The sequence below is a fragment of the Notothenia rossii genome, assembly GCF_949606895.1.
Source record: "Notothenia rossii genome assembly, chromosome: 5".
Lineage (NCBI taxonomy): Eukaryota > Metazoa > Chordata > Actinopteri > Perciformes > Nototheniidae > Notothenia > Notothenia rossii.
The window spans coordinates 16,769,600-16,784,276 of record NC_136903.1 but is presented as its reverse complement, the minus strand read 5'-3'; the positions used below and the strand labels follow the sequence as shown (position 1 = coordinate 16,784,276).

Sequence of the window (14,677 nt, the reverse complement as noted above, 5' to 3'; positions counted from 1 at the left end):
TTTGTTTTGGTTCACAGTGTCTGCTTCACCCGAGGTTACAGTCAAGTTCACTGATGCATAGTCAATGTTTAGGTCAACCATGATGCATGCTGGGCACAAAGCGAGTTTAGAGCTCCCGACTCTAGCTGTTTCTTGTCTGCTGGGAAACTCTTCCACAAGTGAAGTTAATGTGTGCAGTATTGTGGCGTCCACCCTGGCTCAGAGCCACACACCAGGGATAGGAGGACAAATAATTCAACAGCATATTGCAGAAAACTGTCTTGTTGTACTGAGTGTAGCTACTTCTCAATGACTAGAAGAATCAGGGATTTATATAGTTGTATATTCGATTTGTTAAGAGCAATTAGTGCTTTTGTTGATCACACTTCTATATTAAACATATCCTACAGATGTTTGTGTTACTATGAGCAATAGCATTCATGTCTGTTTTAGATTGAATTATGTGTCTAAATACAAACTATGTAACACGCAGTTTGATGTGTCTGAACATTCCTTTTAAAATGTATAATGCGTTGAATATATTCCGAATATTATTGATTTGCTTTTCTGAAAATATTTAATACAATATATGAATTGACTATTTGTAGGGCTCTTCACACCATACTGCTCGACACAATGTTTTAGCCAATGTACAAAATCAGTGTCCATGGAGTGTTAAAATGGAGGTAACCATAGCAACACTTTGGCTTCAGGCTGTGTGTGTGTGTGTGTGTGGTTATCTCTTCAGTGAAACTGTTTAAAGAATAATGTTGGTGGTGGTGATGTTCTATAATAGTATTGTCATTCTCAACAAATCCTGTGAGGAGACCGAATTAAGCATTTAGTCTAAATCTTATACTTTATAACCTTCTGTGGCACTCCTCTCCAAACCCATTAATTAGTTAATACAAAATCATATATTTAAAAAGAATGAGTCATTAATACTTTGAAACAATGGGAATTAATTGTCCCCATTAAGCTGGACAATAGCATATAGCTATAATATGGAATGTGAGTGTATTTTTTTCATGGAGCCTATTTTCAGGTGAAAAATGTATGTGCTGGTTAATATTTACTGCTAAAAGGCGGTTTATAGGCGATTGTGTCAAAATCCTTTCGTGTCCAGTAAACCGGAATACGTTGCAGCATTTCAGGCTTCAGCTACATAGACAATACATGTTGATGTTTTCATAGGAATTGCTAAGAAAAATATAGAATATGACCATACTTATCCTTCAAACTCACTTCAAACCAAGAATGCGTTAAAATGAATGTTGCACTAATGTTTTTCGTGCAATAGGCTTTAATCATGTTTCTCAGCTTTTCCTCATGGGATAGGGATACTACCCTTAGTTGGCTGCTTTTTGTTATAATATGAAATGTCATGTCATGGATTGCACATCTATTCTTTATTCCATCTTTGTCCCATGTGTCATGTTGCACTGTTCTTTACCATATTTCCATGGCTCTTGGATAGAAATAAAAAAATAATGTTCTGAATCTGTTTCTCTTTTGCAGGCATCTTTTCAGCGCTCTAACAGCCATGACAAGGTGAGGAAGATAGTTGCTGAAGAGGGCCGTGCTGCTCGAAACCTCATCGCCTGGAGTGTACCTCTAGAGAACAAAGAGGAGGAAGGTGGGTAGCTGCATGCCAAACAAAACATTCTGTGCCGGCTAATGTGCTATAATTCTGCTGCGTGGCAGGTTCCACGTTATTGCCTTATTAACATCACATAGCTAAATTGAGTATGTGTATGGTTTAGGTCCTTATCGTGCGTAGGTAGGTGTGGCTGCTGATGTTTACTTTTGGTGATCTCATGTCTTTGGCCCAGTGACCAAAGTCTGTGGTTCACTGTGTTTGTTCAATGTAATTAATTATTTATTGGGCTTTTAAAAAAAAAAAACGACATCAAAAGCACTGTCAATTCAGTCCTGAAATGTAAAAGAAAAACAACTCTTTTAACTTTTAACCTGATAATAAAAATATAGCTTCCTTCCTATATATCATGGCAGTGTTCCATAACATTATCAAAGAAAGTTCCTTTTAGACCAACCCACTCACAAACCTTTACCACAGCCTCTTGTATGTCTTACTATTGCTCTTGCTCACTCTCTTCTTTGTGGGCCAGCTCGGTTATTTTTATTCAAGGCACATTTCTGCTCTTGAGCTTGTGCCATAAATATTCCAATTTAAGGTCTCATGTGTGTCCCTCTGTTAACATGCATCTTAACTAGCAGTTTTTTAGCTTAAATACTCCAAGGGTTATTTCTGTTGTGCACCACAGTTGTTAATTTGTGACATTTGTATTTATCAACAACTAATCAAACCTGCATTACTCTGATGAGTTTAAAATTGCTCATCATCATCTCATGTGATTATGACCTTCATCAGCATTATTAAGATTTCATCAATAAATAAGCCTTCATTTTCTCTTCCATATAGCAAAGTCCAAAAGCAACTCCAGTGGCAGTTCCAGAGGCCAGAGGATCAACTCAGGGCAACAAAAGAATAAGAAACAGGTTAGTGTACCATCTTCTTCCACTAGAGGACACCATTCACCAAGCTAAGTCCTCTATTTATTCAGCCTAACACTACAATAGATCTGTGATGGTCATGAAACTCCATGTTTTTGCATAATGTTAAAAAGTGAGTCTGGGAAAAGCTGATTTCAGAAAAGTAATTGCATTAGGGTTTTGCAGTTTAAAACAAACATATTAATTAGATGGTGAACATCAGTGGCGAGCCGTCACTTTTATACCTAGGCCCTCTGACCCCCACCCCTTCCCTCGAACAGAAGAAAAAAAGAGTTCTTACGTCACAGCGTATACTTCAGAGCATAGGGCTCTGCTTCAGCGGAATATCAAAAAAACGGCCCGGGGTGCAAAACGCATCAATGAAAGCGACCCTCTACCACAGTGGTTCCCAACCTGGGGGGCGCTCCCCCCTTGGGGTGGCGCCAGGCCTCAGATGATTTGAGGCCTGATGACAGGAGTCATTTGGGGGGGCTCTTGGGGAAAAAAGGTTGGGAACCCCTGCTCTACCACACAAAACAACACCTGTAAATAACCCAATTTCTGTTCTTTGAAATTGAAAAGGATATTGCATTGTGTTTGTTGCTTTCGTTGCAGTTGTATGTCTTAAGTGTAATTTGGCATGCTTTTATTTTGAAGGCGAGTTTACGCTGTTGACAGGAAGTTGTTGTTGCTATGGAAACAAGAAAAGCTTCACAGCGGGCGGAACTTGTCATAAAGTCCGCGATAATAAAACCCACCCATTTAGAGGGAACATATGATTGGTCAATTGTACTGTCATTTGACATTACTCTCTCGTTCAGTTACTATAGCTGGGCCCTCTGTGAATTCATAGCAGGACCACCAATCAGCTCCTGTCTTCACAGTAACTCACACAATTTGTGAATGTAACCCTTCACATTCACAGAAACTGAATACACGAGAGTAACAAATGCGTCCCTTCCGGGCAAAAATTACGGCTCCGCCCACTTTTGGGGGCAAACAATACTGTCATTTGAATGGCGGTCAGTACAAATTCTGAAGTTTTTGCCAATCCGATCAGAAATGTAAGAAAACCGTGGATTATTGGATCTTCATAGAGCCTGATTACAATGGCCAGACAGGCAAAAAATTAAATTAAGCCATTAGAAATTGACGATCGGGCTCGATATATTGATATTGATTTTCATAGATGAGAGTAACATCCACGTCACTTTAAGGCCCCGCCCACTTTTGGGGGAAACAACACTGTCATTTGAATGGAGATCAAGCCTGAAGCCACAGAGCTCTTCTGTTACGGCCCGTCCACAAAGCGGCGTGCGTTGAAGCTTCAACGCTTCTGCCCATTCACTTTGCCAAACTGCATTGTGGGAGCGTTGCTTTGCTCGCGTTGCTCGCTTCAAAAGTTGAGCAATGTTCAACTTTTGAAGCTTCGGCGGAAGCGTCAGCCAATCAAGTCATATGCCAGTACAAGCTCAAGCCAATCAAACCGCTGCTTGTGTGTCCGGGGCGGGAGATTCATGTGATTGGTTGTTGGTCGAGTTTCAGACACGTCCGCCGGCAAGCTTCAACGCACGCCGCCGTGTGGACACTGCGTTAATGTCCTTTCTTCTTAGAGGAAGTACAGAAACACTGAACTCTGGATTTGTTTTAATGTTTGAGGTGCAATAAACAACACAGCAGCTTTTTGGCATGATAAAACTATTATTTTCCCCTCGCTCATGAGAGTAACAGCTGGAGAAATTACAGCCTCGCCTACTGATTTTAATTTAACCATATATCGAGACCGATTGTCAATTTCAAATGATTTAATGTAATTGTTTGCCTGACTGGCCATCGTAATCGGGCTCTTTGAAGATCCAAAAATCCAAGGTTTTAAATTTTTTTTTTATCGGATTGGCAAAAACTCCTAAATTTGTATTGACCGCCATTCAAATTACAGCGTTGTTTTCCCCCAAAAGTGGGCGGGGATGTAATTTTTGCCCGGAAGTGACGTAGGTGTTACACTCATCTATAGGCAGACTCGAAGGATTTATTTATTTGGAAATGCAATTTTAAATCAAGTTATTTTGGTAAAACTAATGAAAAATATAACAAAACAAAAAATTATATTTCTAGAATATCTTAGGCCTAGAGGGCCCTGACGTCTCGCCACTGGTGAACATACTTGACGAGAGTGTTGCGAAACAGGACTTTATATAACGGTGCAACAAACAGATTGTAATTAACATGGGCCGGCTTTGGCGCAGTTGGGTTTTGGCGCAGTGGTTAGAGCGTTGGTCATCAGATCAAGGGCCGTTGGTGAACTCCCGTTCGAATCCCGCCTCGGACGCCACTGCATCAGGCCGTTGTGTCCTTGGGCAAGACACTTTAACCGCATTTGCTCCTGTGGGTAATGTCCACAGTAATGACTCTTACATGTGTAATGTGTATTTGTAAAGCGCTTTGAGCACCTGTAAAAGCGCTCTAATAAAAAATGTAATTTATTATTATTATTATTATTAACAAAAATGTATTACTGACTGCTGGTTGAATTATTGTATTATTTTATTGTAGTTTTTTAAACTTAATTATGCTTCTTTTTTTTTTTTATATTTATCCATTACTTCTTGAGTGTAATGTGTGGTGCCAACATTGCCACACAAGAAGTTGAAATCTCCCTGTTTTCCTTTATGTTATGTACGCATGGTTGGTATTGCTTATATATGGCATATAGGTGGAAACTCTTTTCACAGCCAATAGAAGAAAGAAAACTAAAAGCTTGATTTACTCTCCAATGAGTTTGTGATTGTTACCATAATGTTTGCTCCACACTTTGTCTCCACAGAATGCTGTTGCAGCTGGAGCATTGTTGGAAAAAGGGGGAGAGAAGAGCCCCACCAAAACCAGACAGCCCCGCAAGGTGGACCTGCGGGCACGCTACTGGGCTTTCCTCTTCGACAACCTGCGTCGAGCTGTGGACGAGATCTACGTCACCTGTGAATCTGACCAGAGCGTGGTAGAATGCAAGGTGAGACTGCTTACATCAGGGGAAAGAAGCAATGGTAGAAATGCCAATTCAAATGGGTTCATGGTCTGAACTGACCCAACAGGAATGAAAGATGTTAGGATTTATGAACACTAGAGGGGGACATTGAGATCAAAACAACATTTCTCCCTCACAGCTCACATTCCTCTTGATTTCTGCTTTGTGTCAGAGGGCTCTGACGGCTCGCTGCTGAAAGAATTATCACAGGACTTTTCTTTGGGCCTGGCTAACTGGACTTAATATGGATGACAGGCTGTAAACAATACTGTACTTGCATTGTGTTTGTTTTCATGCATTGGCTGAAATGAGGCATATCGGCTCCGTTATGGCCTACATGTTTTACTAACAGCACTGTTTACAGTATCCTCTGTTTTGTGGGTCTGTGTGTTTGTTTTGGTGCAGCCATGTAGTACACTGTGATGTTGCTCCATGGCGTATTATACATCCTGTCCTGTGTTTTATCGATCCTTCTGCCATGCCGCATTATGCTGAGCATGGTTCTGGTGACGTGCTGCGGTCAGTACCCTGACCCAGTTCCCTGTGGTGGGGTTGTCCCGCTGTCACTGTCCCAGAAGCAGCTCCCTGTGGTGTGATCAACATGGCCTGTGTCAGACATCTGGCTGTTAGGTGTTTCCCCCCCCCCATACCACTGTATCTCTCTACATCCTAATGCTGTCTAATGGCCATGAAGCTGGGTGCTGTTCATAATCCCCTGTCCCACCCAGCTTGGGTTTAATGGACACTGATAGATGATGGAGTCATTTGGAGGGGAAGCAGAGTGCTCTGATTGCCCACAGCCACAAACCCCCAGTGTAGCTGTGGGCAATCTGCATTGTGTGCTCTCACACTAACAATTTCCCACCCATGAACTTATGGACGTAAACATTACCATTTTCAGGAAGTGATGCCTGATTCTCAGATAAGGCGATGTTACTGTTATGCTTTGCGTAATTTTTAATAAAAACCTCAGCACTGACATAATATATTTCCCAGCTCAAATGGAAATTGTTCACCCGGCAGAATGATTCATATTTGCTTATTAATAATGTCCACACCTCTTTAACCCAGAGCCCCTTAGGCCTAATTAGTTCCTATCAACGGTTCCTTTAGCCCATCCTTGATTTATTAAACGAATCACTCGGACCAGGCAAAAAAAGTACATGTGTCATTGTTTGCTTGAGAGCAGTTAAATGTCCTAATATCTTTTAATTTATGTCATTGTTAAAGTTAACTTGAACATTGAATTAAAATTGGCTATTCTGGTTTTAAATTGTTTTACTTTTCCAAACAATCAAAACAGTGGATCATTTTCTAGAGGTCAGTCACTTTACAGTAGGCTGTACCTGTTCTTTCTACTTTCTATGTATGGACCACAGGCTTTAACTGCCCATCCTTTATGACAATGCCTCTGGAAGGTTAAACATTTTGTCATTCCTCATGAAATGTTATGTGGGGGTTGTATTTAGGTAAGTATGCCTGTTAACATGCTGAAAGCCACTTTATGGTGCCTTCACTCATTGTTGGTTTCTCTGTCAAAGGAGCAGCAAACCTCTCTCCATCTCAGCCTTCATTACCAAATGAACACCACGCCATCGAGGTGGTCTTTGCCTGTTAACCAGCTCTAATCAGCAGACCTGCTGCTGGACACATCTTTCACTGGCCTGACTTGTCTATTAACTAAAAGCACTGTGAAGCTTTACTCTCAATTACCACTCCCTTCACGCTCCCCATCAATCAGTTGTGTTCGTTTCATTAGAGCTCTGGGAAAAAGCTCCACGCGGTCCACCACCTAGCAACCCTGAGAGTCAGTCCAAGTGCATGATAGGCCTTTGCTATAAGGCCTTATCTGTTCTCAAACTTTGCCTTTCCACAGGAATATGTGTGGGCCAGCTCCTGCTTGTCAGAAACATTTGTTGGACATGTAAAAAGCTGTAAAGAAATGTACAGCTTTTTACATTAAATGTCCAACAAATGTTCCTCAGTATAATCTGATGCTTGTGTGTCACTTTCTCATTTGTTTATTTTTAAACCTAACATTTTATTGTATTGTTTATTGTACCATTCTACATATTTGTGTTGATAATCCCTCCGGTGGCTATCTTTAGGAGGTGTTGATGATGTTGGACAATTACGTTCGTGATTTCAAAGCTCTCATAGACTGGATCCAGCTTCAGGAGAAGTTGGAGAAAACAGATGCCCAGAACAGGTGATCTTCACTTGCTTTTTTTCACCCCCGTTCTTCATCTCTCAATCTCAATCACTCTCCATTTTCAATTGCTCCCTGAGGTGAAACAGGAAGTGCCGGTGTCTGGTCCCTGGCTTTGAGTCACAAACAGAACGGATCAATAGTCTTGGCTTTAATTCAAAGAGATCCATGAGTTTATTGGCTTCTCCTTAACACGGTGACCACTGTAACCGTAAATTGACTAAGAAATGAAATTCCCAGTGCTGCCTCCCAATTTGTTCATTTAAAGCGTACTGTTAATCAATAAGACAACCTGAATCTTTTGCATGCTTCATTTATTGCATGAATTGCTGCAAGTGAATCAGCCATTTAACTGATTTGCCAAAGTGTGAGCCAAGTCTGCGCGTGTATGGCAACAAGGAATTGTAATTAGGGTAAGTTAAGTAATGTTTGCTACTTTCACTTTGTTCAGGCCCACGTCTTTAGCCTGGGAGGTGCGTAAGATGTCTCCGGGACGTCATGTGATGCCAAGCCCCTCGGCAGACAGAATGGTTCCTTCTCCGGGTGCACTCCGCGCCCTCAACTATGGGTAAGCTCTCCTACTGTCTTCTTCACTCTAAGGCCTGTATGCTGCGCCAAACCATATTAGGCATTTTAGTTTCTTTTACAGATCAACTTTTTATTTGATTAAAATGGTATCATGAGGCGTCTCGTTATTAACCAATCAATATTTCAAATGATGCACTTTGCCTGCTTTTTGAACGAGTTAGGAGTTATCTAACAATACAGCCATTGATTTCTGATGGTGAGGCATTTGTTTAATGCGATTTGTTGAGTCTCTCACTCTTTGGCCACAGAATCAGTGGAAGGTGTAGATGAAAGTGTCAGTTAAAGACTGCTGAAGCATTGGTTCAATATGGGCACCGCTCTGTAATCGGATGCTGCAGGAAATGGATATCGATCATGTCGGAGGCCTGTTGTCCAATACAGTCCCGAGCTATCTCAGAGTGGAGAGTGCCGGGGGGTGTTGGATAGGCATTGTATTCAGACCTCTAAAGTTTCTAAAAATAGGCAGCAAAGTAGGAGCTGCTGAGAGAATAGATGTAATGGTAGAATACAATCCTACCTGTTGACTTCTTGCACCATTGTTTGTTTTGATACATGATGTGTGTTTCTCAATCAGTGGTCCCGCACCTACACTGGTTGCCGGCCGGCACATCGGCCCCAGCTGGGCGGACCGAGTGAAGTGCTCTCAATCTCTCCCTAGCAACAGCCAATCCAACACCGCCATGGTAGAAAAACTGGGTAAGAATCCTGTCTTCACTTTAGGACAATATGGTTTCTTCTAACATGAAGAGCACCATAACACATTTACTTTACTAACACAGCACCTCTCATGACCTCCAGGTAAAAAGGATGCTGAGGGCTGGGAGACGGTCCAGAGGGGACGTACTGCCAAACCTCGCTTTGCTGCCATAGTTACCAAGGTCAGTCCTGTTTTGATCCCCCCAAAGCCGGACAGCGGCAAGTGTAACCAGTCACTCCTGACAACAAAGGAGGAGGAAACACTCCATCCTCAGTTATCCCCAGGCAACGAAACCACCCAGAAGGACACTGAGCAGCAAGTCCCCGTGGAGTCCGACCCCCTGGAGAAGGATCCAGAGAACGCAAACGTGATGGAGGTACTGAGGCTCACTACCTTGTGACGTCTTTCTCCCAGAGAAATCCCTGAGTATCAATTATTCACAAGGCGCAGAGTAACTCTAGACCATTTTATCAGCCACATTTGTTTTTGTTTTGGGCTCCATGGTATTCATAGACAGGCTGTTCAGACGGGCATATCAACTTTAAGGCGATTGATTGTACTCTGACATTTCAGAGGCAGAAAACCCATTTCCACCCTCATGAAATAAATACTCTGTCGATGCCTCAAGACACACCTGGTAAGAGTGTGTTCTAGCCATCGGTAGATTTTCAAATACAGATCAGTATATCCAATTGATCAGCTTATTTAGATCATAATTGGATGTTTAGGGCATGTCAGTATCAGCTTTTCTGCATGATTTGTGTTTTCAGCCATGTGTTGAGTATTGACTTGATTTGTTTTTGGTTTGTTATTGCTGTCATGTATTGCTTGAAATATGCATGACTTTAATTGAGTTTGTGTGTGACTGTCGGTGCAGCCCCCAGCAGAGAATGTACAAGACTCGGGGCAGTGTGTCGACGCCCCCTGTGAAGACGCGCCTCCCCCCATACCAGCTCCTTCCCCTCCCCAAGCCCCAGAGCCCCCCGCATCCTCAGCCCCAGACCCACCAACAGACATGATCTTAGCAGTCCCTACTGTGACCCTCTCTACATCCCCCGACCCCCCCCAGGCGGATGCGCATGGTGCACTGTTGGCCTTGGGGGACAGTGGGGCTGAGGGTGGCGCGTCGCAGGGCATGGCCACATCTGCTCCAGGACAGGCTGAGACTCCCATGGCAGCGGTGAAACTGGAGAGTGTGCTGGACCCCACAGAGCTTTCTACTGTGAGTGCTGAGAGATGGAGGAGCAGAGGGAGGGCGAGGGAGGGCGAGGGAGGGGGGCCAGGGATCCCCAAGGGTACTTCACCGCCTAAACAAAGTCAATCTAAAGAAACCTCCAGACCTAATGTGCACGCAATGCCGCATAGCTCTGTGTAGTGTTGTTATAGCAGCGTTCACTGTGAAGAATAGCTGTGAGTAGAGGACTTTTGTACTCGAGCAAGTGCTCCCAGGGTGTTTCCCTAAAAATATTCCTTCAACTCGTTTTTAGTTATTTTGGCCTCTTCTTTGACTAAATTCTGTGCAAAGAAATGCTCCAGAACCTGTACTGAGTTTCAGTTTGTGTTCAAGCCCAGCGTCAGATCTTAGGAAAACATTATCCGCCTACCTCAGAGGGCTGTACTACGAAGCAAGTGATGATTTGTTTTAAAAAGCCTGACAAAACCTAAAATCAGGCACCAGCGTGGTCCAACTGCCTTTATTCACTCAGGCATTATCATAAAAGACCATTTTTGTTGATCGATCAACGCCACTTTAATATAATATTACAAATCTTTACGGCATAATTCAACAATGTCGCTGAAAGCTGTCAGAAAAACCATTATTTTCAATTCAAGTCATATTTACTTTACCGTGACATGCACTCCAAGTTCCTTCCGTTATTTATTTGGCGTGAAATCATGTCAATCTGTTGTGCTCATAAATTGACTGACTGACGCTAATTCCAAAGGACTGAGTTAGTGAAAGTTCTTTGAGCAAAAACTCTGAACTTGACCTGGTCCGGGACCATGTTAGGTCAGCAGCATAAGTTGCCATGACAATCTAGCCAAGTAAAAAGAAAGCCACCCTTGTAACATGGAAAACTGGCTTTTGGCTCAACACACCTCGCTAACATGCTAACTAATCCTGATTACTTGGTACAGCCTTTCTGGTGTTGTCACGATTATTTAGCATCAAGTAGTGTGTAAACACAGAGCTCCATTTGCTTAATCAAGGATGACTACACCTCTCAGTGGCGTCCGATTCTGACAGGTAGTGAAGGAAAAATGTGGAAAATACTACAGTGTGGGCAATTTGGCCTCAAATGTAACACCAGTCTAATGTTTGAATTGTTCAGGCAACACTTTTGTGCTCAAGATTTTAATCCAAAACTTTTGTATCGTCCCATGTATTCCTCATTTAAAAGATACACGTTGTCAAGAAGGCTTCCTGATTGACTAATAATAGTTTATGCTATGGAGTAATCTGTGCTATTCACTTATTATTGCCATGTCATGAAAACTTCCAAATACTTTAAAGAAACAACTTCCTGGCGCTAAACCATCAGCCGCCTCCTTCCACCATCTCCTCATCCTCACCGTACATGTGTACTGCATGATTATTGAATGCTTCCTCACTTGTGATTCTTGTGATGATTGTGTGGTACAGACTGTGATTGGGTTGATATCGTGTTCCCCTCAAGTCTTTGGATTGTTCCCCCAAGTATTAATTAAACCAACCGCACAGCAGCTGAAACAAAGTGTTACAGCTGCTGCACATTGAAAGCTTTATTTCAAATTGGAAATATCAACATTATACAACTTTGAGATTTATGAATTCCTCTCATGGTTACAACAAATAGAAACATTGTCTCTATATTAGTATTTGTAATACAATGCATTTTCAGTTTCTCCAATATTTAATAAACATGATTTACATAAAAGGGAATCATAAAGGAATAGAAAAAGTTATTCAACATAATGTAAGCAAAAAAAAAAAAAAAAAAGTTGTAAAATGAGGTCACCATTCTGCCCCCGGTAAGCCATAAGAGTGTGTTAGAGACAGCATGCATAATACCTGGAAACCTAACCATTTATTATATCTTTGTTTTTACTACTGTAATATTTCAAAAATAGTGCATACATGAGGCTTAGTACATTACAATAAGATTGTTTATTGCTTCCTTAGTGTTCGTTATCTGTGTGTTGACCTCACCATTTATGAAGTATAAAATGTCATGTGTTCAGCCCCAGTCCATGGCAGAGGTCCTGGCAAAGAAAGAGGAGCTTGCCGAGCGTCTGGAGAAGGCCAACGATGAGGCGATCGCCAGCGCCATCGCTGAGGAGGAGCAGCTGAACAGAGAGATTGAGGCCGAGAACAGCGAGCTGGAGACTGACAACGAAAGTGAATTCTCTGTAAGAATAAGGATGTTTATTTACACTGGGAATGTTTGTTCTCTCTGTGACTGTTGTTACATTGTTGTGTGTTGACAATTGACCACAGGCTAGCATCGTGAATGGAGGTTGTGGAGTCAATGTAGATTGGACTGACATGCTGGCAGATTATGACGGTATGTAGTTCAACATCTGGATACAAAACTAAACTCTCGTTATGTTGAATGGCAAAACATTTCCCTGACGTAATTTCATTTTGCTCGCTTGTCTTTCCTGTAGCTCGTGAGCCATGGCGTCAGAATACCTCATGGGGGGAAATCGTAGAAGAAGAACCTGCTCGGCCTCCTGGACATGGGATCCACATGCACGAGAAATTGTCCTCACCATCACGCAAGAGGTGCAAAATATGAATGTTATGCAGCGATTTGTTGAGCACATCTCATTTCATTTAATCGTTTATTTGAACCGGGACAATCTACATTAATGAACACTTAAGACAAATAATGCTTCAAGTGTAAATAGGCTGGATTTTTGCTTTGAGCTAATTTCCACCCGCAGTCCCTCACATACAACATAAGAACATGACATTTATAAAGATGGCAACAATAAATACATGATGTACAAAAAATCTGGCTGCTTCCTTTATTTCTAAAACCTTTTAAATCACCCAACAGTACATTTAGCCTATCTACTTGTTTAGCGCCTTAAATCTACTCGTTTGCAACCGGACTCTCCTGTATGTTGTCAAGGATGTAACCCAGCAGCCTGACAGTCTAAGGCCCACTTACTGCATGATGGCCTCCCTTTTCTTTTTAGGTTACCCCCCAGAACTTCTAAACAGGCCCTAGTGCTTATCAGAGTCTATGTCTGCCTTTGTTGATGAAGAGGAAAACCAAAGAGATGAATGATTTGTTTCCATGTTTTTTTGGCAGAACCATTGCTGAGTCAAAGAAGAAACATGAGGAGAAACAGCTGAAGGCGCAGCAGCTGAGGGACAAACTCCGGGAGGAAAAGACGCTCAAACTGCAGAAGCTCATGGAGAGGGTAAGAATGCCAAGTTGACGGAAAGCACCCCGAAGAAACTCCATGCGAGAGAAGCCCAGCCTGGCTCCTAACGAGAGGATTTGTCAGCACACTGCCTGATAGAATCACTAAATATGACAACCCCCTCCCGTCGCGTCCAGGCCAGCTGGCCGCAGACAGTCGTGAGAGAGACCCCTGGCCAAAATCAACAGCCTTTCATGAAGTTTGTTTTTGTACTCCGGCCCATGGCAAGATGAGTGAGTCCCAGAATAAATCAGGATCAACCACATAGAAACCGTGGTGTGTATTTGCATTAATCCCCATGTGCTCACACCAGAGAGCGTAGCAATTGATAGATTAAGGATCCATTGTCTGTGTTGTCTCGGAGAATGTAAATTATGATTTTTTTATTTGCTTTTATTTGCACTCACTCCTGCTTCTCACTCTTCACTCTCTGCAGGAGAAAGAGGTGAGGAAATGGAAGGAGGAGCTGTTGGATCAGCGTCGGAGGATGATGGATGAAAAGCTGTTACACGCAGAGTTAAAGAGAGAGGTGCAGCTCCAGGCCATCGTGAAGAAAGCCCAAGAAGAAGAAGCCAAGGTAAAGGAGGACATGCAGTCAACACAATTGTTCCATTTATGAATTAAGTGATACAAAAAAAACTAAGTGGAACATTTACAATGGCACTTAAAAATGTGTTGCATGGCATCAATAAAGCGTGCTGCGGATCTGGAGAATGTCAGATTGGCTGATTTTAGACAAAATATTATTCCTTTTTTTTTCCTTTTTCATTACAATTGTCATAGGTTGCAATATTTAGGCTTCAGGCATCTCCCTCAAACTCCTCTCTGTTTACCTAAATGATATGTACAGGTGAATGAAATCGCCTTCATCAACACTCTGGAGGCTCAAAACAAGAGGCACGATGCCCTGGCAAAGTTAAATGAGTATGAGCAACGCCTGAACGAGCTGCAGGAGGACAGGCAGAGGAGGCAGGAGGAGAAGCAGGCCAGAGACGAGGCTGTGCAGGTGCTCATTTGGACTTTTCATTCTTCTAGTTGTCATTTTAGAGTTTAGATGGATCTCTATAAAGCTCCCGTGCTTCCTCTGTAGGAGCGTAAACGGGTCCTTGAAGCAGAGCGGCAGGCGCGGGTGGAGGAGCTGCTGATGAGGAGGAAGGAGCAGGAGGCTCGTATTGAACAGCAGAAACAGGACAAAGAGAAAGCTAGAGAGGATGCAGCGCGGGAGAAGGCCAGGTATGTCAATCCTTTCAGT

The 14,677-nt window shown here is 42.5% G+C and overlaps 1 protein-coding gene across 3 annotated transcripts in view; it reads left to right on the top strand.

Annotated features, from left to right (window-relative positions):
• Positions 1-14,677, top strand: part of scaper (S-phase cyclin A-associated protein in the ER) — a 58,970-nt gene that overhangs the window by 2,820 nt on the left and 41,473 nt on the right. For 2 of the 3 annotated variants that reach the window (XM_079681691.1, XM_079681693.1), the window contains exons 2-16: positions 1,498-1,615; positions 2,423-2,499; positions 5,318-5,500; positions 7,624-7,724; positions 8,176-8,292; positions 8,887-9,008; positions 9,111-9,385; positions 9,887-10,231; positions 12,232-12,399; positions 12,488-12,554; positions 12,658-12,775; positions 13,311-13,422; positions 13,862-14,002; positions 14,276-14,431; positions 14,516-14,658. In XM_079681691.1, the coding sequence (XP_079537817.1) occupies positions 1,498-1,615; positions 2,423-2,499; positions 5,318-5,500; positions 7,624-7,724; positions 8,176-8,292; positions 8,887-9,008; positions 9,111-9,385; positions 9,887-10,231; positions 12,232-12,399; positions 12,488-12,554; positions 12,658-12,775; positions 13,311-13,422; positions 13,862-14,002; positions 14,276-14,431; positions 14,516-14,658 (2,243 nt within the window). The remainder of the gene's footprint in view (positions 1-1,497; positions 1,616-2,422; positions 2,500-5,317; positions 5,501-7,623; positions 7,725-8,175; positions 8,293-8,886; positions 9,009-9,110; positions 9,386-9,886; positions 10,232-12,231; positions 12,400-12,487; positions 12,555-12,657; positions 12,776-13,310; positions 13,423-13,861; positions 14,003-14,275; positions 14,432-14,515; positions 14,659-14,677) is intronic. The other variant, XM_079681692.1, reaches the window with a different exon arrangement.